At 37.4% G+C, this 21,175-nt stretch overlaps 4 protein-coding genes across 5 annotated transcripts; all 4 read left to right on the top strand.

The window, feature by feature from the left end:
* The first annotated feature begins 218 nt into the window (after positions 1-218).
* On the top strand, positions 219-4,668 carry LOC124380993 (class I histocompatibility antigen, Gogo-C*0203 alpha chain-like). The gene is given in 7 exon segments (XM_046842363.1): positions 219-453; positions 2,030-2,296; positions 2,851-2,978; positions 2,981-3,071; positions 3,184-3,465; positions 3,542-3,652; positions 3,771-4,668. Coding segments are annotated over 7 exon segments (996 nt in total). The 5' UTR covers positions 219-380; the 3' UTR covers positions 3,815-4,668.
* A 1,651-nt stretch (positions 4,669-6,319) lies between these two features.
* On the top strand, positions 6,320-9,689 carry LOC124380977. 2 transcript variants are annotated; one of them, XM_046842348.1, is made up of 5 exons: positions 6,320-6,386; positions 6,642-7,043; positions 7,120-7,236; positions 7,330-7,352; positions 9,309-9,689. In XM_046842348.1, exons 1-5 carry the CDS (start codon positions 6,362-6,364, stop codon positions 9,390-9,392), a joined length of 651 nt encoding a protein of 216 aa, XP_046698304.1. In that variant the 5' UTR covers positions 6,320-6,361; the 3' UTR covers positions 9,393-9,689. The 2 variants fall into 2 exon arrangements, with proteins under 2 accessions (XP_046698304.1, XP_046698305.1); XM_046842349.1 differs by having other exon boundaries at positions 6,322-6,386; positions 6,900-7,043.
* Positions 9,690-10,913: 1,224 nt separating this feature from the next.
* On the top strand, positions 10,914-12,270 carry LOC124380991 (MHC class I polypeptide-related sequence A-like). Its single transcript, XM_046842361.1, has 2 exons — positions 10,914-11,555; positions 12,018-12,270. Exons 1-2 carry the CDS (start codon positions 11,486-11,488, stop codon positions 12,191-12,193), a joined length of 246 nt encoding a protein of 81 aa, XP_046698317.1. The 5' UTR covers positions 10,914-11,485; the 3' UTR covers positions 12,194-12,270.
* Positions 12,271-13,502: 1,232 nt separating this feature from the next.
* LOC124380970 (class I histocompatibility antigen, F10 alpha chain-like) lies at positions 13,503-21,058 on the top strand. The gene is made up of 4 exons (XM_046842336.1): positions 13,503-13,939; positions 16,445-16,696; positions 16,823-17,092; positions 19,521-21,058. The coding sequence occupies exons 1-4, from the start codon at positions 13,879-13,881 to the stop codon at positions 19,706-19,708; spliced, it is 771 nt and encodes a 256-aa protein (XP_046698292.1). The 5' UTR covers positions 13,503-13,878; the 3' UTR covers positions 19,709-21,058.
* The last annotated feature ends 117 nt before the right edge of the window (positions 21,059-21,175 follow it).

Genomic DNA, 21,175 nt, shown 5'->3' with positions numbered 1-21,175 from the left:
AGTCAGATGTTAAACTACACTTGAATTATGTTCCTCCTTGTGTTTTTTTGCCCAAAAGAACAGAAACTGATATATTGTATTATTGAGTTGTATGTATGTGTGTACTTTCAACACTTTATTTTGGCCTAAAAAGAAAGTGGAAGTAGAAAGAAAAGCAGAAAAACAGAAAGTAGACCAAAAATCAGCAGACCAGTTATGATGTAATAGCTTTAGAGACCTCCTAATGCTATAACTATTGAAAATCGCTGAGCTCTTAACCACTTGCTCGGGTTCTTCTTGGTGTGTTACTGACTTTTTAAAGAATTTTACTTTGAAAGTGTATTTATGACATTATTTTATTTAAATTTTTGACAGGTTTTTTCTAAAGTTGGGACTGGAGTATGGAGGACGCGAGTGGTAAAATATTTAACGTTCTTCTTTTCCTCACCATTTCTGTTCAACTTTCATTGGCAGGTGAGTTTAGAAGGAAAACTGTCTATTAAATAGAAAATGATATTATATGTTAAAAGTTTATCAGGATTGACAATAGACTAAAATAATGACATTCGAGATTTAATAGAAGTGTTTGACCCAAATGTTTACTCAATGATTACAGAAATATATACATTTTTATATACAATTCAGCAGATTTTTGAAAATGTTATAAATTTGAACATTTGTACCTCATAATTATAATATATATTACAATGTATAAGATGGTGGCTTCGACCCCAAACTGGTAGCCTTGACTTTAATTTGGATGGAGGATTCAATCATAAAGTACATTTAATACTGGTGTTGCATTGAGAAGATCAAATGTCACACTAAAATATTAATGCTACCTGTGATATTTTAAACAAATGAGTTTAATATTTATTCATATCAATATTGACTTATCTAAAAAAAAGATATTGAATTTTTTAAGTAACCATGAGAGAGTTGGTTGAGTTGGTTAGTTTTAGTTGGTTATTTAATAAATAACACAAACAAACTACTTATTTAATTATTTCTTTTATTATTACTGTTGTTTATCTTTCATTGATTGTTCCGTTGCAGTTGTTTCTCTTCCTTGAATGAAGAAAATTTGCATATTCATATTTATTTACATGCAAGAGCGCTAAACTAAATGCTATACGCTTTCACAAATTTAACAGTGATTTATTCGTATATGAACTTGGCCGGCTGTTGGTCAAAGGAAGCAACAAGATCCACGAGACCTTGAAAAGCCTTGTGATTATCTGAGGTTTCCATTTCATCATGACCTAATCAAATTTCCCACAAAATTATGCCCACAGTTAACTTTGAGAAAATGTGCCTGATTTGATCCACTTCCTAACAGTGGCTTCACACCAACACTACTAAACATCTAACTTCTGCATTAACATGTTCAAGCATGCACAGCACAGCAAAGTTCAGCTGTGGGATGAAACTAGACACACTTTTTTGTTTTTATCTTTAAATCACACACCATCATTACACCACACATCCCCCTGTCCCCATGTTGAAGATTAAAACAACAGCATTAGCACAACCAAACAACCAAGACTTTTTGCTGTACCACACCCTATATATTTTTTTTAACTCTACCACACCCTACAAAATTCTGATGACCAGTACCACACCCTACAAAATGTTCTACTCAACAACCCACCACTGTTCTTTGTTTGTTTATCCAGAGGTGTGTTTTCAAGTGAAAGAATATTTTGGTGGGGCACTGGACCATCTGCCCATTCAGACTTTCCACTGTAAATCTTGATCTTCAGATCTTCATCCACAAATGTTCTACTGGTGTAGAACTGACCTATCTTCCCATTCTATGACATCAATAGAGTATCCTCTGTAGTACATTTGGCACTAGCTTTTCCTTCTGAAGAAGCGTTGATTGTCCTAGTGACTTCTGGTCTACCTTCATTGTGAAGAGATGGCGACAGGAAGTACTTCAAAACCTGATGTTTTCACACTACTTTTTTTGTTTGCCTTATTTCATGCAACCTTATAATTAACTATATATATATGTAATGAGTAAAAAAAGAAATTTCCACTTTTACAGAAAGACACAGTCTGCAGTACCTCTACACGTCCATCACGGCGGGAATAAATTTCCCAAATTTTACAGCTGTTGGTCTGGTGGATGGAGAGCAGTTCATGTACTATGACAGCAACATCAGCAAGGCAGTCCCAAAGACAGAGTGGATAAATACGTGCAAGGCTTTTACTCCGGACTTCTGGACAACAGAGACTCAGAAACATCAGAATGAACAAAGAGACTGCCAAAACCTCATGACAGCTTTAATGCAGAGACCCAATAAACCTGACGGTAAAAGTGAATCACACTCGGAGAGTATTTTTCAAATGTCAATGTATGCAAATTCTGTTCTACAGATCAAAATATTAAATACAACCCAGAGATAAAGGTCCACATGAAGACATTTAACTTCAAAGAAGCAGTCGCTGAAAGGCTGGACCAACAAAAAACCAACATAACTAATAAAAATGAATAACTGAAACTAGACTGAGGCAAAGTGCAACTGCAGGGGGTCGAGTGACGTCTTCAGACGAGCTCAGATAACCATTGTCCTGCTTAAACTACATAATCTTTGAGATCTTTGCTACTACCTAATAATCCCTTCACATGCCACTATATTAAGATAATCCATATTGTTCACTCTTCCTGTCAAGGGCATAATTGGGAAATGAAATGAGGGGATAGGAAACCTTGCAGCATGTTCAAACAACTTCCTGTTTTTATTTACTATCCCTCTTATTCAAAAAGCAGAACCAAGTTTAATACTTGTAAGTAATGGATTTTTTCTGTGTGTGTGTGTGTGTGTGTGTGTGTGTGTGTGTGTGTGTGTGTGTGTGTGTGTGCAGGAGATCACACACTACAAGTCATACACAGCTGTACACTTAACGACGACATGTCTACATTTGAATCGAAATTTGGTTATGACGGAGAAAATGTACAGAATGACGATAATTGGTTGACTGAGGGTATTCAGTAGAAGCGAACGCTGTTTCCCTAAACAATGATAATTGTATTGATCAGTTAAATAACTTTGTGTTTTCTTGCAGTGAAGCTCTGGAGAGGAAAGGTAAAGTGTGTGTTGTTTTTTTCTTACTTTCACACATTTCTATTTCTTCCCATTTATAAATGCGTACCTCTCAAAACAGAATTTAGACTGATGTCTCCGCGTGTCTCTGCAGTTCGTCCTACGGCGTCTGTCTTCCAGAAAAACACGTCTTCTCCACAAGTGGTGTGTCATGCGACAGGATTCTTCCCCAAAGATCTCATTTGCTCTTGGCAGAAGGACGGAATGGACGTACATGAGGACGTGGAACTGAGCGAGACGTTACCCAACGGGGATGGAACCTTCCAGAAGAGGAGCATTCTGAAAGTCTCCGCTGAGGAGCTGCAGAAACACACCTACAAATGTGTGATTCAGCACAGCAGCTTGAAGAAGGAGATGGTGCTCAAAGTACCAAAAGGTTTTGATACACTACACATTTACAGAGTGAATTTGATTCGTTAATGCAGTGGATAATACAGTTTCTAATTGAACAGGTCTAGGATCAGCTGGAGCAGTGAACGCTGTCTATCCTGTTGTCTTTGCTCCTTTGGTTTTATTCTGTGGATATTTGACCTGGACGAGGGTTAAGGGGAGCATGGGGACAGGTATGAAGTTTTCAGATTTAGATGTGTTTGAATAATTTAAGATTGACATAAAATAAAGTTTGTGTGGGTTAATAACAGTACACAGTTTTCATAATAGCTGTGTGTGATTATTTTACAGCGATGGAGATGCTACGACTAAACCCTTTACGCAGAAGAAATTAGCAGAACACGGTAACAGTTTGTGATGGAGAAGTGTATCCAATTAGTATTTTATATCCCTAATACAAAATAACTAAATGTACATTACACAATATATAGAGTGAAAATAAATGTATGCATAACAGGACTATTATTAATCCCTATATAACTATTATTAATCATTGAGGTAACAAATCATCAGCTTTCAGTTCGACTAACAACGAGATTAACAGCTAAAATCATGCTGTCCCTGAAGGTTTGAATCCATCTTTATTGAATAACTGCTGTTTCCCAATGGACTAAACATTGAATTAGTATTGGAGACAATATTTCCGCCCTGATTTAGAAGTCTGTCTGCCCAGGAAACATATTGTGCGGCTGGTTTTCAAAGACTTTCCGAATACCAGGGCGGAGGACAAAAACTGAGCACAAAACCACAAAACTCTTGTATCTCGCAAGACAAACTTAAGAATCTGTGAAAATCTTGGAAGGTAGTGAAAAGGTAGCTTCATTTAATGCCATTTAGCACTTTCTCTCTCTCTTTCTTTCTCTCTATCTGAAGAGTTACAGCTAACAATAACATTTTAAAAATCCAAATTGTTTATTAAGCGAAAATTGTACGTTTTTTTATGTAAAAACTTTGCGATGTTTTTGGGAGTCTTTCTACTTGTAATGCACTTAATACTTGACATTTTATTTGAACCCCACTGACAAATTCTGCAGTAAAACACACTGGCAGGAAGTTTTATTCATGCAAGTGTATAAAAAAATGGAGATAAATGTTGTCACATTTGATTAATGGAAGGCTGACTGACATATTCTGTTATGCATACCTGAAATTTCCAGCTGTAATGGAGATGTTTGTATTAATAAAAATTGTTTGGGTTTTGCCTGTTAAACTTTTACTTCATTTTAATGTGGAATTGAACTGCATATTCCGTTCCATAATCATATAGTAAATGGTATAATAACTGTAAAACCACTAGTGTGCTTCAACAGTAAAGCAGGAGGAAAACCAAGTATAAATCACAAAACAGTATAATTTAATAAACTCAAAAATGTCTCCAATCTCCAGGGACATTTTTTTAGTGTAACTGGTGATCAGTTCTTCTCTCCTATTGTTCTGGTATCTGAGTTCGCCTGGTGAAGGTGAAGTCTTAGATCCTTCTCCCTGATCTTAAATGTATGAATCCCTCCCTACTTTTTACCTCATGATTATTCTTAATATTCAAAAATACACTTTCTTTGGAAACTACACCTTTCAGTTAAGACAAATACTTGGAATATAATATAATACAATGTAATATCAGATCCTGCACAGCTGATTCTCATCTTAAGCTTAGCTTCTTTATTTGGTTGCCTGAGACAAATTTTGAAACATTCTAAAAAATGTCTATAATCTTAGGCTAAAATCTGGAGTATTTTAGATCGCTAGTTTAACATGTTCACCAACAGTTGGCTGTTGTGATAATTTTCTTCTTCCCTCTGATAAAATTCTGGGTCATTGTCAGTATATTAGAGACTCTTTCCTGCAGTGTGACTTCTCCCACAACAACTGAAAAAACAACAACCAAAAGCAGTTAGCATGACATCTTCAAATCACCTCAGGGAAAATGTAGAAAAAAAGTCAGATGTACAGCAGAGCAAAAAGAGAAACTAAATGAGATATGAAGTGAAAATGAGTGTTTGTGTGACATTTTTACTCTCAAGGCATGAACAAAATGAATGCTAGTTTGTTTATGTTTGCTGCTAGCTACCATTAGCGAGAGAAGGCCGGTCTGAAAGTGTCACGGATTTAAGACGTGACTTCAGACGAGTCTTTTTCTTGTGTGCACCAGTTTTTCTGACATTATGACAACTGAGACCCTACAGTGTAAAACTGGAATCATGTTCTTACAATATGACAAGCAACTGATGAAAAGGCTACACAGTGTGCGCCTTGCTTAAGCTACGTGTGTACAACTGACTTGTCACAAACCACACAGTGAGTTTAAACCCCTGCAGGGAATGTCCATTTCAGAGGAAGTGTGTCTTGCTTTTTCCAACCACAGACCTGAAACTCACTTTTTCATATATACTGCTACTGACAGAGAAAACCACTGTTACCATGGTTTCAGGTGCCATCTGACCACCACTTCATTTTTTAAGCACCTTTGCAGCACTAAAACCATACGACCACCATTTTGACTGTCCACTACACTCTTTTGTCTAACACTCATTGATTCTTTTTTATTCGAAAGGCCTGCTATGGTTTAAAAGTAAGCAGACACAACCAGCATTCTTTGAAAAGCGACATGAAACCGCAGATTATAGTTACGTTTGATTTATCGTCTAAAACACTAGTTTATGTGTTTGATCCCATTTTATTATCTAAAGGTTTTGACCATAAAGATGAATGGCATTGAGTTTTATAAGGAATGAAAAACCTCTGGGATCGAAGGCTTCCCTTTTAGTTGTTGTCGCTGTAGACGATGTTGCTTTCAAACACACCCCTTTCACACATTTACCAAAGAGACATTTCCTTTTTCTTCTCTCACCTGATGCAGTAGAGAAACGGATTCATTCGCGACAATGTTGGTGCTTCTCTGTACCATGAGTAAGTATTACTTATTGTTTAATTATTAAAATCTTTAAATGTGCTTTGTCTTTCCAACAAATGTGTCAAATTTCATCCAAATTTCCAATATATTTTATTTATATAACAAAGAATTCACATCTATGTGGGTTCCTCTGTAGCTTGAGATGGCAACATGAGTTTTCTGAGATTGTGACACTAATATACAGTATAGTCAGAACTCTAGTTATATATGATGATATGTTCTAAATGAGATGATTGTTTCACCGCTTGCAGCTTTGCTCTCAGAGACTCTCGGTTCTTCCGTGCTGGAGGCAGAACCTGGAGATAAAGTCACTATTTGGTGCCACCATAACCTATATCGTGCCAATTACATCTTCTGGTTTAAACATGTACTTAAGTCAGCACCACTTCTTGTCGGGTGCAAACAGTTTACAATATCTGGCCAAACGCAGGATTGCTACTTTTTCCCCAAAACCGAGCACTTCAAGATGTCTGTAGACAAAAAGAACACGTCTCTTACGATCTCTACAGTTGATGTCTCTGATACAGGACTGTATTACTGCAGCTACATTGAGTTGGACGCAATCATATTCAGTAACTCCAGCTACATTTACGTGAAAGAAGATGCTGTTTCAGACGGAAATGAAACATTGTCGGTCCTCAGCGCTCCAAAAGGTTTGTGAAGCTTTTTTACATTTACAAAGCAATAAACCATGGCGTTTTAACGTTTTTAACGTCTTTTAACGTCAAGATGCTGTCTTCTCTGCTGTGTTCATGACGCTGACTGTCATCTCCGGGGTAATAAATGTGATTATGATTCCTCTCTGTGTCATGATCTTCATTATTCATAAACAAAGGACACTCAGAGGTACCAAATCAAAATCATACAATACAAATAATGTACAGGAACAGGAAATTAAAAAAGGAACGCTCACCAAAACTTTCTGATGTTTTATTTCAGGTTCTGTGGCACAAGATATAGAGGTAAGTCTGCGATGTGCATGTGGGGTTGTGTTGGGTATACAGGGAGTCTTTATCTGAGCTCACACATCTCTGGCTAGTATATATTCTTATCCAAACAGGAAACAGGAAAACCTTTAAGAATCACTCCATGTTACCTACCAGTTCAAGCATCTCCTCTAGATCCAGTGGTGGAGAGCAAGAGGGTGAAAGGCTAGTCTCTTTCGTCGTCATCTCTTTCAGGGAAGACCTTGCATTTTCCAACATGGCAATGCCAGACCACATACTGCATCAATTACAACATCATGGCTGTGTAGAAGAAGGATCCTGGTACTGCAGACTGGCCATTTCAGTACCAGGATCCTTCTTCTACGCAGCCATGATGTTGTAATTGATGCAGTATGTGGTCTGGCATGCAAGGTCTTCCCTGAAAGAGACGAAGTCTGGATGGGAGCTTATGTTGTTCTAGAACTCGGATATACCTTTCAGCATTGATGCTGCCTTTCCAGATGTGTAAGCTGCCCATGCCACACGCATTCATGCAACCCCATAATATCAGAGATGCAGGCTTCTGAACTGAGCGCTGATAACAACTTGAGTTGTCCTTATCCTCTTTAGTCCGGATGACATGGCGTCCCAGTTTTCCTAAAAAAACTTCTAATTTTGATTCTTCTGACCACAGAACAGTTTTCCACTTTGCCACAGTCCATTTTAAATGATCTTTGGCCCAGAGAAAACACCTGCGCTTCTGGATCATGTTTAGATACGGCTTCTTTTTTGACCTATAGAGTTTTAGTCGGCGACGGCGAATGGCACGGTGGATTGTGTTCACCGACAATGTTTTCTAAAAGTATTCCTGAGCCCATGTTGTGATTTCCATTACTGCAGCATTCCGGTATGTGATTCAGTGCCGTCTAAGGGCTTGAAGATCACGGGCATCCAGTCTGGTTTTCCAGCCTTGACCCTTACGCACAGAGATTGTTCCAGATTCTCTGAATCTTTGGATGATATTATGCCCTGTAGATGATGAGAACTTCAAACTCTGCAGTTTTTATCTGAGAAACTCCTTTCTGATGTTGCTCCACTATTTTCCGCCGCAGCATTGGGGGAATTGGTGATCCTCTGCCCATCTTGACCTCTAAAAGACACTGCCACTCTGAGAGGCTCTTTTTTATACCCAATCATGTTGCCAATTGATCTAATAAGTTGCAAATTGGTTCTCCAGCTGTTCCTTATATGTGCATTTAACTTTTCCGGCCTCTTATTGCTACCTGTCCCAACTTTTTTGGAATGTGTAGCTCTCATGAAATCCAAAATGAGCCAATATTTGGCGTAACATTTCAAAATGTCTCACTGTCAACATTTGATATGTTATCTATATTCTATTGTGAATAAAATATAAGTTTATAAGATTTGTAAATTATTGCATTCCTTTTTTATTCACGATTTGTACAGTGTCCCAAATTTTTGGAATCATGTTTGTAGTATCGGAGGGCAAGGACCACCTACTTGCTGGCCAAGCAGTCTTTCTAGATGGTCCTATATTTTATGTCTCTCACTATAAGCTTCTATCTGATGTATGCCCAGCCATGAGATTATGATGCGTCATGTGGAACAACAGTCCCCTATGACTTTCTGGGAGCAGCAACTGGGTCATCTCTTCTTTAGTTGTCACTTAATAAAAAGTTTGCGCACCTGCCACAATTCTGTGTAGAGAAAGGGAATTAGATGAGGAATTTGAGATAATGGAGAAGAAGACTAGAAAAATGTGGAGAGAACTGGGTGCTGTAACAGTTTAAAAATGAGCTAATGTTATACTAAGATACAGACACGGTTCTTTATTTTATGATTCCTAAAACAGGAAGCAGTTCAAATCAACCCAACTCATCCACCCTAATTAGAAGTACATCTAGCAGAAGAATGTTACTTGTTGCTGATTTGTTGTTTTATCATTTGTCGCTGTTTCCTCTTTCATTGCAGGAGAAGCTCAGTGTGAAGCAAGAAAAGAGGAAAAAACAAGAGGATGATCTGTACACTTGTGTTGTATACCAGAATTCAGTGTAGAGGGCCGAATGCAGGAAATGGAGAAGAAGCTGGGTTTTTTTTGTTGTTGTTGTTGTTTTTGTTTAGTTTAATCTAAATTATATTTCAAACCAAATCTTACAGTCTTTTTTCTGGTTCTACAACTGAGCAAATAGGTTAAGAAAGTTTAAGAATCATAAAAAAATATTGTTATGTTTCTAAGCATGTTGGTGGTAAAGTCTGTCATTGAATTGTGTAATAATTATGAACAGGAAGCGTACAATACAATTACGTGGTGCTTGTGGTGAAAGAGTATAAATAAAATAATTTAAAAAAACACCGGTGTGTCTGAAGCTGCGACTACAAGGAAAAATTCAACTTTTTCCTTTTTAGTTTATACATAAAAATTATTTTTTTCTGAATTTAAATATGAGAAAAAAAATTAACCAAAATACATTTTTCTTTTAATTTTCTACAGTTAATTTAAGTTCTACTTTATCCACTCAGACACTGCAACACAAATCCCATCTCATGAGAAATGGCAGGAGGAACATGCATATAGAACACAAGCAGAGAAAAGATTATGATCAGGTGATCAGGAATGTGTGTGTTTTCAGTCATGTTCACATCACTGACTCCCTCTGTTTCATCCACGTCTTCGTGTTTCCTTCTGCCTGCTCAATGTGAAATTCAGAAACTAGTCAACGTCTGTGGTGTGAGAGAGACCGGAAAAGATACACCAGTGGTAAACGCTGCACAGTGACAGGAAATGGCTGATGGACTGAAAACCTTTCGGCCTTTGTCGCTTTTGTAGGCGTTATGCAAATGCCATTTGTTGTCATTTTCGAAATTTCCGCTTGCTTCCTTCACACGCTGTGTATAAGTTTCATTCATATTCTGGATTATTGTGTTTGTCTGTACATAGTATGTTTTATTAATAATGTGTTTACTGAGTTTGGTCTAAAACTAGTGATGTATGAAGGTTTGGAAAGAACAGATTGAATCGATCACAGTTATACTCTGTGAGATTAAGAAAGATGATATTGCTTGGTTAAGATATTATAATAAGATTGTTGTAATAATGAACTGTTTGATTCTGTTTATTTCAATTCATTGGAGAAACTCGATCAAAACAGCCTCAATGATTGGTGACTAGAACTGATTTGGTTCTCAGGGTCAAATCACTGATTCAATTACTCCGTTGCTGTGTGAACTGATTTCTGCATTTATTTCTGCAGCTGCTGTTGTGCGAAACTTATTATCGGCCTATTATTTGATTAGTCACATATACATTACAGCACAGTGAACTTCGTTTCTTCGCCATGATCAGTGTCAGCCATGATACAGAGCCCCCTGGAGCACAGAGGGTTTAGGGTCTCGCTTAAGGGCCCAGGAGTTGCAGTTTGAAGATATTAGGGCTTGAACCCCCAACCTTCTGATCAGCATCCCAGCGCCTTAACCACTGCTTTCTTTCTGCTTCAGCTGCCTTACTGAACTCTAGACTACCTGGGAACATTCCAGCATCAATCAAGTCGAGCTTCTGTTGATGTATTTATTTTAACCCTATTGTACATTTATTGTGAAACAGCGCCTCACAGTGGTGAAGAGAAAAGTGGATTCTGAAAACAGAGCCTTTCAAACCGATGGGATTCTGAGTAGGTGTTTACTGACGCTGCTGGTAAACACGTGTGTGTTATTTATGGAGTGAATGTGACTGTAATTAAGGAATTGAATCCAAGACGGAACTACGAGACAAAACATCAGGAGAAGCTGAAAAACCTGAATGCAGAGCAGAAGATACAGAAAGTAGAAGAGTTTCTGAAGAGCTGCATGATGAAGCTGTGAGACGTCTGGTGTTTGACCGAAAATATTTTTATGGAGAGCAAAATATGATAAATTTGGTGTTATAGGGTTAATCAATTCCTCATGAAATCATTGTTTATATTATTGTAGGCTCCCACACGCTGCAGTATCTCACTGTCGTCTCGTCACAAAACACCACCACAACTGGACAGCTGGATGGTGAGACCTTCGTGTCCTACAGCAGCAGTGATGCAGAGGTGATTCTCAAGACCGAGTGGATAAAGAAGATCAATGTTGACGTGTCAGATTACTGGAAAAGTGAGAAATCCCGCATGTCAGGTGACCACGGAGACCTCCAGCATCATCTAAGCGGTGTGGAGGAGCTCCTTAATCAAACCAAAGGTGAGAATGAACACAGTGAGCAGTAAAGAGAGCTGCTCTGTGCTCTGTGTGACCTCTGATCGAAGCTCATACGTGTGCCTTATATAGATTCCTTCATATTTGTACCATTGGCAGAATAATTTCATTCTGTAAATGAATAATATTAATTGATGGTGTGGTGACGGATGTTTATTATTTTCTGAATGTCGTCCTGAATGTGATGTTTCTCCTACAACACAGCAGTTTTCCAACAGTTACTATACCAAGTTCTTATTTTAAAAAAATGTTTTTCTAATTATTGTATAAGATCACGGTATTTTCTATTATAAATACAAACACACATGAATATGAACCTGCTCAGAGCTGCTCTTCAGAACAATTCAAACTGAATTCCAGTAGTTGTTGTTGTTTGTTTGTGTTTTAATATAGATGATATTTGGAGATGTTCAATTCAAACTAAATGTACAATGTGTGTGTGTGCAGGAGCTCCTACACTAACCAGGACGTACACATGTGAGATCAGTGATGACAACACAACTAGAGGATCACTCCAGATACTTTATGATGGAGAAGATTTCATCAGGCTGAATCTCAGCAGTGGAACCTGGACTGCAGACAACCATCAAGCTGAGCAGTTCCTGGAAGGATGCAGGGGATGAGGCCAAACACTGGATGAACTACAGATGCATCACGTGTTTACAGGTGTATCTGAATTACAGGAACAGTGTGAATCCAGGTAAAAATCTTACACACACACACACACACACACCTTCAACTTATTTTATTTGTAATTACTCATAATACTGATGAGGTACAGTGTCAGAGATTCTCCCCTGACATTCTTACATCAGATTCACAAGGTCGTCACCTGAAATCCCAACAAACACTCAACACTATTGGGAAATGTTCAAGATTGTTGGAAAGCCGTTCCAGGTGACGACCTCATGAGGCCGACGTAGTTTGAATGTTTTCATCTACAATGTAGCCAATAACAATAAAAAAAGTAAAAGCACAGGAGGACAAAGTGTGTGTTTTGACTGGAACTCGTCCAGTTCGCTGCACATTACAGAAGCCGTTCTGCTTCTGATCAATAACCAATCATCTCAAGTTAAAGGAAATTTTTATTTTCTCTTTTTTTTCTGCCCATTTTTTTCATCTCAACAGATTTTTTTTAACAAAAACTATTTTGAGTAATTTATTTCAGCTGAAAATGTTTCTCATACACCGATATGAAAATAAAAACATTTTCTCTGAATTTGTTTCATTACTAAACCAAAGTGGGATTTTGATGAAGCTGATCAGCAGCTCGACTGTAATTCTATATTAATTCTACACACATGGAGATTGAAACTCGTGTGTAATTTTAGGAGCCATGAAGTAAATTGTAATTCTCATTTATCCACTTTATTGAGAATATAAATTGAGATGTTGTGTTTGTGCAGAAACCCAGTCCTGTTCCTCGTGTCTACTCAATACATTTCCTCTCTTTCTGCTTTAGTTAAAACTCCTGAGACTCTGATTGTCCATCAGTGTTTGTTTCTGTTTCATAAATAAGAAATATTACAATCTTTGGGGCTCCTGTACCAGATTTCACACACAGAACAGGAGTTTTTTTTATTCCCACATGTTGTTCCTGCAGCACTTCCTGAACCGCTGTGATTGGATCAGGAAAACCAACATATTTATTATTATTATTATTATTATTATTATTATTATTATTATTATTATTATTACTATTATTATAAACGTGAAATAAAACCTTTTATTTAGTTAAAAAAAATATTTTATTTGGTAAAATGTCACTTAATATAGCCTATATATATATATTATAAAAGTACACACCTTCTTCCCTTAAGTAGTAATTACAGATACCTATGTTTTAAAGACTCCGGTAACATGAGAGCACAGTAAAACACATGTTTAGTGATTGAAATTTTTTAATTTTTTTATATATATATATCCGAGGAAAAAGAAAGGACGTCTCGAAAAAATACATTCGCATCTTTTCTAATAATTTATTTGTTTTTAATAAAAATGATCAAACAGAAATAAGGCTGCATTCATAAAATTGGTGCCGTTATAATGATTTTTTTAACGCATTGCTTTTCACAGCCCTAATTAATGTATTCAAACAAAACATATTTCACATTTTGTTACCTAATAAATGTGTCAACGGGGAAACACCCTGCATAAAAGAGCACAAGCAAAAAAGGAAATGTCTTTCCTTTGTGGTATCCGGTACCCGGGGTTCTAGGACAGATAAAAAAACGAGTTCAGACGAAGCACGGCTCATTCAGCTTGAGCGTGCCCGGATTCATTACTTTCCCATAGCTCCTGCTGGAAGATGAACATTCTGGACTTCTTCATTTTTTTAACAGTTGTTTTTTTTGGATCGGCATCTACAGGTATGTACGTGTTTTCTCAACTTTTATATTATTGTGAGATGATTTATTGTGTTACTCCTTCTGCACTGAGAAATGCAGCACTTTGGGAATAATAAAAAAAATAAAGTTTCTAATTCAAATCCCATCTTTAAGATCTCGAAAGTCTCAAGAAACTCAGTGTGGCCGCTGTAGAGTTGTTAAGTGTGGCAGAGGGGTTTAAGGAGTAGTGTGGGTGTGTGTGTGTGTGTGTGTGTGTGTGTGTGTGTGTGTGTGTGTGTGTGTTTTAAGAAGTAGTGGTAGAGAAATGCAGACCAGACACAGAGAGATGATACAGACACGTTCTGCTGCAAAAAAAAGTGGAAGATTAGATTCTTTTCTACAGTTTCTCTCTTTCTAAAAATGTCGCGACATACAAAGGAGCAGCGATGGAAGTAATGAAGTACAAATACTGCTTTATTGTTATTAAATAGATTTTTCTGCTATCAGTATTTTTACCTTTTTAATTTACTTTTGGACTTTTTACTTTCACTTATTCGATTTTTACACAAATATCTTTACTTTCTACTTCTTACGTTTTCAAAACAGACTCGTTACTTTAGTTTTAATCCATTTGGTGAAATTTCAATACATTTTTTTCTCATTGCGCCCGTTTGCGGTCAAACAGCTTATTTACTAAAACTTCATGTATCTGAGACACACAGATGTATAAGCGACATCAAACTAACTCATCCACTAACTCAAACTAACTCATCCACTAACTCAAACTAACTCATCCACTAACTCAAACTAACTCATCCACTAACTCAAACTAACTCATCCACCACCTCAAACTAACTCATCCACCAACTCAAACTAACTCATCCACTAACTCAAACTAACTCATCCACTAACTCAAACTAACTCATCCACTAACTAAAACTAACTCATCCACTAACCCAAACTAACTCATCCACTAACTCAAACTAACTCATCTACCAACTCAAACTAACTCATCCACTAAATCAAACTAACTCATCCACTAACTCAAACTAACTCATCCACTAACTCAAACTAACTCATCCACTAACTCAAACTAACTCCACTAACTCAAACTAACTCATCCACTAACTCAAACTAACTCATCCACTAACTCAAACTAACTCATCCACTAACTTAAACTAACTCATCCACTAACTTAAACTAACTCACCCACTAACTCAAACTAACTCATCCACTAACTAAAACTAACTCATCCACTAACTCAAACTAACTCGTCCACTAACTCAAACTAACTCATCTACCAACTCAAACTAACTCATCCACTAACTCAAACTAACTCATCCACCAACTCAAACTAACTCGTCCACTAACTCAAACTAACTCGTCCACTAACTCAAACTAACTCATCCACTAACTCAAACTAACTCACCCACTAACTCAAACTAACTCATCCACTAACTCAAACTAACTCATCCACTAACTCAAACTAACTCATCCACTAACTTAAACTAACTCACCCACTAACTCAAACTAACTCACCCACTAACTCAAACTAACTCATCCACTAACTCAAACTAACTCATCCACTAACTCAAACTAACTCATCCACTAACTCAAACTAACTCATCCACTAACTTAAACTAACTCATCCACTAACTTAAACTAACTCACCCACTAACTCAAACTAACTCATCCACTAACTAAAACTAACTCATCCACTAACCCAAACTAACTCATCCACTAACTCAAACTAACTCATCTACCAACTCAAACTAACTCATCCACTAACTCAAACTAACTCATCCACCAACTCAAACTAACTCATCCACTAAATCAAACTAACTCATCCACTAACTCAAACTAACTCATCCACTAACTCAAACTAACTCATCCACTAACTCAAACTAACTCATCCACTAACGTAAACTAACTCCAACTAACTCACCCACTAACTCAAACTAACTCATCCACTAACTTAAACTAACTCACCCACTAACTCAAACTAACTCATCCACTAACTCAAACTAACTCATCCACTAACTCAAACTAACTCATCCACTAACTCAAACTAACTCACCCACTAACTTAAACTAACTCATCCACTAACTTAAACTAACTCATCCACTAACTTAAACTAACTCACCCACTAACTCAAACTAACTCATCCACTAACTTAAACTAACTCATCCACTAACTTAAACTAACTCACCCACTAGCTTAAACTAACTCATCCACTAACTCAAACTAACTCACCCACTAACTCAAACTAACTCATCCACTAACTCAAACTAACTCATCCACTAACTCAAACTAACTCTTCCACTCATCTATGCAGAATTGTTGTAATTCAGCCACATTGTGGGGTTTTAAGCAGGAACCACCTTTTTAAGGTGCCACAGCATCTCAATAGGATTCAGGTCAGGACTTTTACTAGGCCAAGTCTTAATTTAATGACATGGATACAGACAAGTGTCCAAAATGAATATGATAAATTTGCCATTATAGGGTTAATCGATTCCTTATGAAATTATGTTTATATGATTGTAGGCTCCCACATGCTGCAGTATCACACTGTCGGCACATCACGAAACATCACCACAACTGTGGAGCTGGACGGGGAGATCTTCGTGTCCTACAGCAGCAGCGATACAGAGGTGATTCCAAAGACAGAGTGGATAAAGAATATTGATGTTGACGTGTCAGATTACTGGAAAAGTGAGAAATCACGCATGTCAGGTGACCACCGGGACCTCCAGCATCATCTAAAACGCGTGGAGGAGCTCCTTCATCAAACCAAAGGTAAGAATGAACACAGTGAGCAGTAAAGAGAGTTGTCCTGAATTCCAGAAGTTCTAGTTTTTTGTTTGTTTGTGTTTTTTAATATATGTTCAATTTAAACCAAATGAACAATGTGTGTTTGTGCAGGAGCTCATACACTAACCAGGACGTACTCATGTGAGCTCAGTGATGACCACACAACTAGAGGATCACTCCAGATCCTTTATGATGGAGAAGATTTCATCAGGCTGAATCTCAGCAGTGGAACCTGGACTGAAGCAAACCTTCAAGCTGAGCAGTTCCTGAAAGTCTGGAAAAAAGCAGAGGATGAGGCCAAACACTGGACGCACTACCTAAACTACACCTGCATCAAGTGTTTACAGGAGTATCTGACATACAGTAACAGTGTAAAGCAAGGTAAAATCTTACACACACACACACACACACACACACACACACACACACACACACACACACACACACACTTCTTCTTTTTTATATATTTAAGAATGGACTATATATTTTCCAATAAATCGGCGGCGAACCCAATCCACTCTTCCGCATGCGTAAACCGCTTGACGCTATCCGGAAGCCGCTTGCCGCCTGCCAAAACAGCAGATTCCTCCGCGGAAAGACAACATGTACACCGCAACAACACCAGCCCCACCCCCGAGGATAATATAGTTCGGGTTTAGAGATTACGCGTACATGGCCAGTTTGATTTTTTGCAAATGCAATTCACTGTAATTTGCCTTCACATTGGCATTATTTTAAACTGTCCAAACATCACAGTTTAACATTGAAGTGGTCAAGGGTTAAAGTTGTTATGGCCAAATACATAAATCTGGTTTGATGTACGGTAAATATCTCCATAAATACTGGGGCATGACCTGATAGTTTTATTTTTTTTTTACATTATTAAAGATATTAGAAAATTTATGAAAAGCCCTAGAGTAACACGATCATAATAGTTTGTGGATAACTCTTAACAGAGCAAACAATGTTGGGTTCATAACCTTTTAAAAACCACTGCCTCACTTGTACAGTAAGATAATTTTTTTTCTGATATTGATATTCTACTTTGAGTATGCAACCCATTGTTTGGTGTCTGATGAGATGACAGAGTATACTTTACAATTATAGGTATTATTATTACTATATGTTGAGATGGGGACATGTGACTGTTCACTCCATGTTTACACAGATACATCAGGGTATTGATAGATAGAAATGATCCAGTTTAACTGTAGTTCTGACTCCTCCTGAGAAGGGAACATCAGCACATTCTATTGTCTAAAAAACTTACAATTAATTCTTGTTCACTTGTTCATTTAATTTATTTTTATTTTAGAGCATTTAAAGTGCTTCTTAACGATATTTTATTACACACAAGTTAATTTATTTATTTTTGTAACCCATCATCAGGCCTTTGTGTCTAAATAAGTAATAAAAGTCCCTGAGTTAAAAAATGTGTCAAACAAATCTGTGTGCGACTTGGTATGACTTGATGACTAAGTTGCGACTTGACTTTACTTGACAAAGAGTATGACTTGACTTGACTTGACCCCTACAACAGAATGACTTGACTTGACCTCAACATATAGTAATAATAATACCTATAATTGTAAAGTATACTCTGTCATCTCATCAGACACCAAACAATGGGTTGCATACTCAAAGTAGAATATCAATATCAGAAAAAAAAAATCTTACTGTACAAGTGAGGCAGTGGTTTTTAAAAGGTGATGAACCCAACATTGTTCGCTCTGTTAAGAGTTATCCACAAACTATTATGATCATGTTACTCTAGGGCTTTTCATTAATTTTCTAATATCTTTAATAATGTAAAAATAAATAAAACTATCAGGTCATGCCCCAGTATTTATGGAGATATTTACCGTACATCAAAGAAGATTTATGTATTTGGCCATAACAACTTTAACCCTTGACCACTTCAATGTTAAACTGTGATGTCTGGACAGTTTAAAATAATGCCAATGTGAAGGCAAATTACAGTGAATTGCATTTGCAAAAAAATCAAACTGGCCATGTACGCGTAATCTCTAAACCCGAACTATATTATCCTCGGGGGTGGGGCTGGTGTTGTTGCGGTGTACATGTTGTCTTTCCGCGGAGGGATCTGCTGTTTTGGCAGGCGGCAAGCGGCTTCCGGATAGCGTCAAGCGGTTTACGCATGCGGAAGAGTGGATTGGGTTCGCCGACTTATTGGAAAATATATAGTCCATTCTTAAATATATAAAAAAAATCACAATAATTGAAAAGAAATATATTTTCCACAAGTCATTTCAAGTAAATAGGCACAAGTCCGAGTCAAGTCTAAAGTCACAAGGAGCAAGTCTAAAGTCAAGTCGAGTCTTTTCAGAGATCTAGTCAAGTAAGTCTCAAGTCCAGAAAATTGTGACTCGAGTCTGACTCGAGTCAAGTCATATGACTCGAGTCTCCCACCTCTGCTCCCACCTCTGACACACACACACACACACACACACACACACACACACACTTAATAGCACACTAATAACACACTGTTTTACATTTCCCTTCTTGTAGCTCTTCTATGAAACAGAGTTTAACACCTGAATCTGATCCTTTATCAGTGTTGCACTTTAAAATAACACGTACATCAAATACTACAGTTTCCATAACAACCACAATGATAAGTGTTCGCTGAATCTCCACCTAAATAACACCGTTTAGATCTTTTTACTGTCTCATGTCTCGTCTATCAGTTTAGTTCTGAGAGGGTTTCAATACAACTACACATTTACAGAATCAAAGCTGATTTACTGATGCAGCACATAATAAAGTCTCTGTGATGTTTTAACAGGTGGAGGATCAGGTGGAGGATCAGATGGAGGATCAGGTGGAGGAGCAGGTGGAGGAGCAGATGAAGGAGCACATAATATAATATATATCATCATTGCTCTAGTCCTGCTTTTATTTTTTGTTGTTGCTCTAATTGTGTCCTACATGAAGAGGGAAAGACTTCAGAAATTTTTTAACAGTATTCTATAGCAGTTTCTTCAAGTGTCTGACTTCATGCATCAGACGGCGAGATTCCGAACCTGTTACAGTCTAAATTAGTGCACAAGTCCTGCTTTGATGAAGATCCCAGCACCACCCTCCATCACCATACAGTGTTACTCTGCTGCCGACACTGTCAACTGCTTCCGTGTCCTGCAACCAAAATCTCTCAGGTCTTTCAAGTAGAAACTGAACATCAGCTCTCTGATTTAAAATAAATCCCACCAGAGGTTGTTCTTCCTGTGCCAGCTGAAGAAACAGAACCTACCAAACACTTCCATTATACTCCACTCCTCCATCACCATCTTGTATGCTGTATAAGATATTTTCCGACTGCACCTTGACGTCCACTGTGCTGAAAAGGTGATTGGCTGCAATGTTCTACCTCTACAGGACTTGTACACCTTTAGAACCCAAAAGTGGGCAGCTAGGATCGGTACTAAACCCCTTTCACATTAGATGCGCACTTTAAATAACTTCCCACTGGCTGCAGACCATCAGGACCAAAAACAGTGTCTTTGCAACTGACTTTATGAACAAGATCAAAGTCCCACCATCAGCATTGACCTGCCTGCACAAACACAAACATATATGTATTATCCAACGCATAGCTTTTATCTTTAGTTATTACTGTATTCATTTTTAATTTTTTTTTCTATTTTCATAGCATAAACACACCATGACATTTTTTTTATACATGCAACCCATCAAAGACGATTCTGATTTTGATGAAGGTGAAGTGCAAACTCTTGGGATTAGCGCCTCCTCATTTCCTTGTTTGTTCCTCATTTATTTGTATTTTTCTTTGGAAATGTGTTTTGATACAGATCTGGATAAATGCTTGAACAGCAACTGATTGTATCTGCTATCTGCCAATGAAGGTAAATTATTTAATATTTGTATTAAATAAAAGTGAGTGTGCAGTTGGTAACCACGGTTTTAAATGTTTAGTGTTCTTTTGTAATGTTTTAGATGTGGATGAAGGCTGAAATGCTCGATTGGTTGAAAATGTTTAGTGTCTGAATAAAGCATATGATGTATTGTTAATTTTAGTTTTTCTGTTTTTAGATTTGTCAATTGCTGTTTCTCCCGTGTTGTTTTTGTTTGGTCCCCTGGTTGGCTGGTCTCAGGAGTGTGCTGAGTCCGGTTGGCTGGGGCTTTGTTTTTTTTTTTTTATTATTTTTTCCTTTTTATCTCTATTGGTAACACCTTCCCAGCCTTATGTTGCCAGCTTGAATCATGACGCTTGTTTCCTGTGTGTGTGTGTGCATCCCTTTGTGTATGGGATTTAAGTTTGCTGTGTTTCTTTGTAGTTATGAGTGAAGGGTTATGTTTTGAGTTGTGTATTTTTATTGGAATTGTGGCTATTTCTTTAAGTGTTTAATGTTAGAGCGATGTCCCCCTATGCCTCAAAGGTTTGCCACACGCAATGAAATCGGCTAATATAGCGAGAGATTT

The sequence above is a fragment of the Silurus meridionalis genome, chromosome 27, assembly GCF_014805685.1.
Source record: "Silurus meridionalis isolate SWU-2019-XX chromosome 27, ASM1480568v1, whole genome shotgun sequence".
NCBI classification, from domain to species: Eukaryota; Metazoa; Chordata; class Actinopteri; order Siluriformes; family Siluridae; genus Silurus; species Silurus meridionalis.
This window is presented reverse-complemented; position numbering and strand designations above follow the sequence as displayed.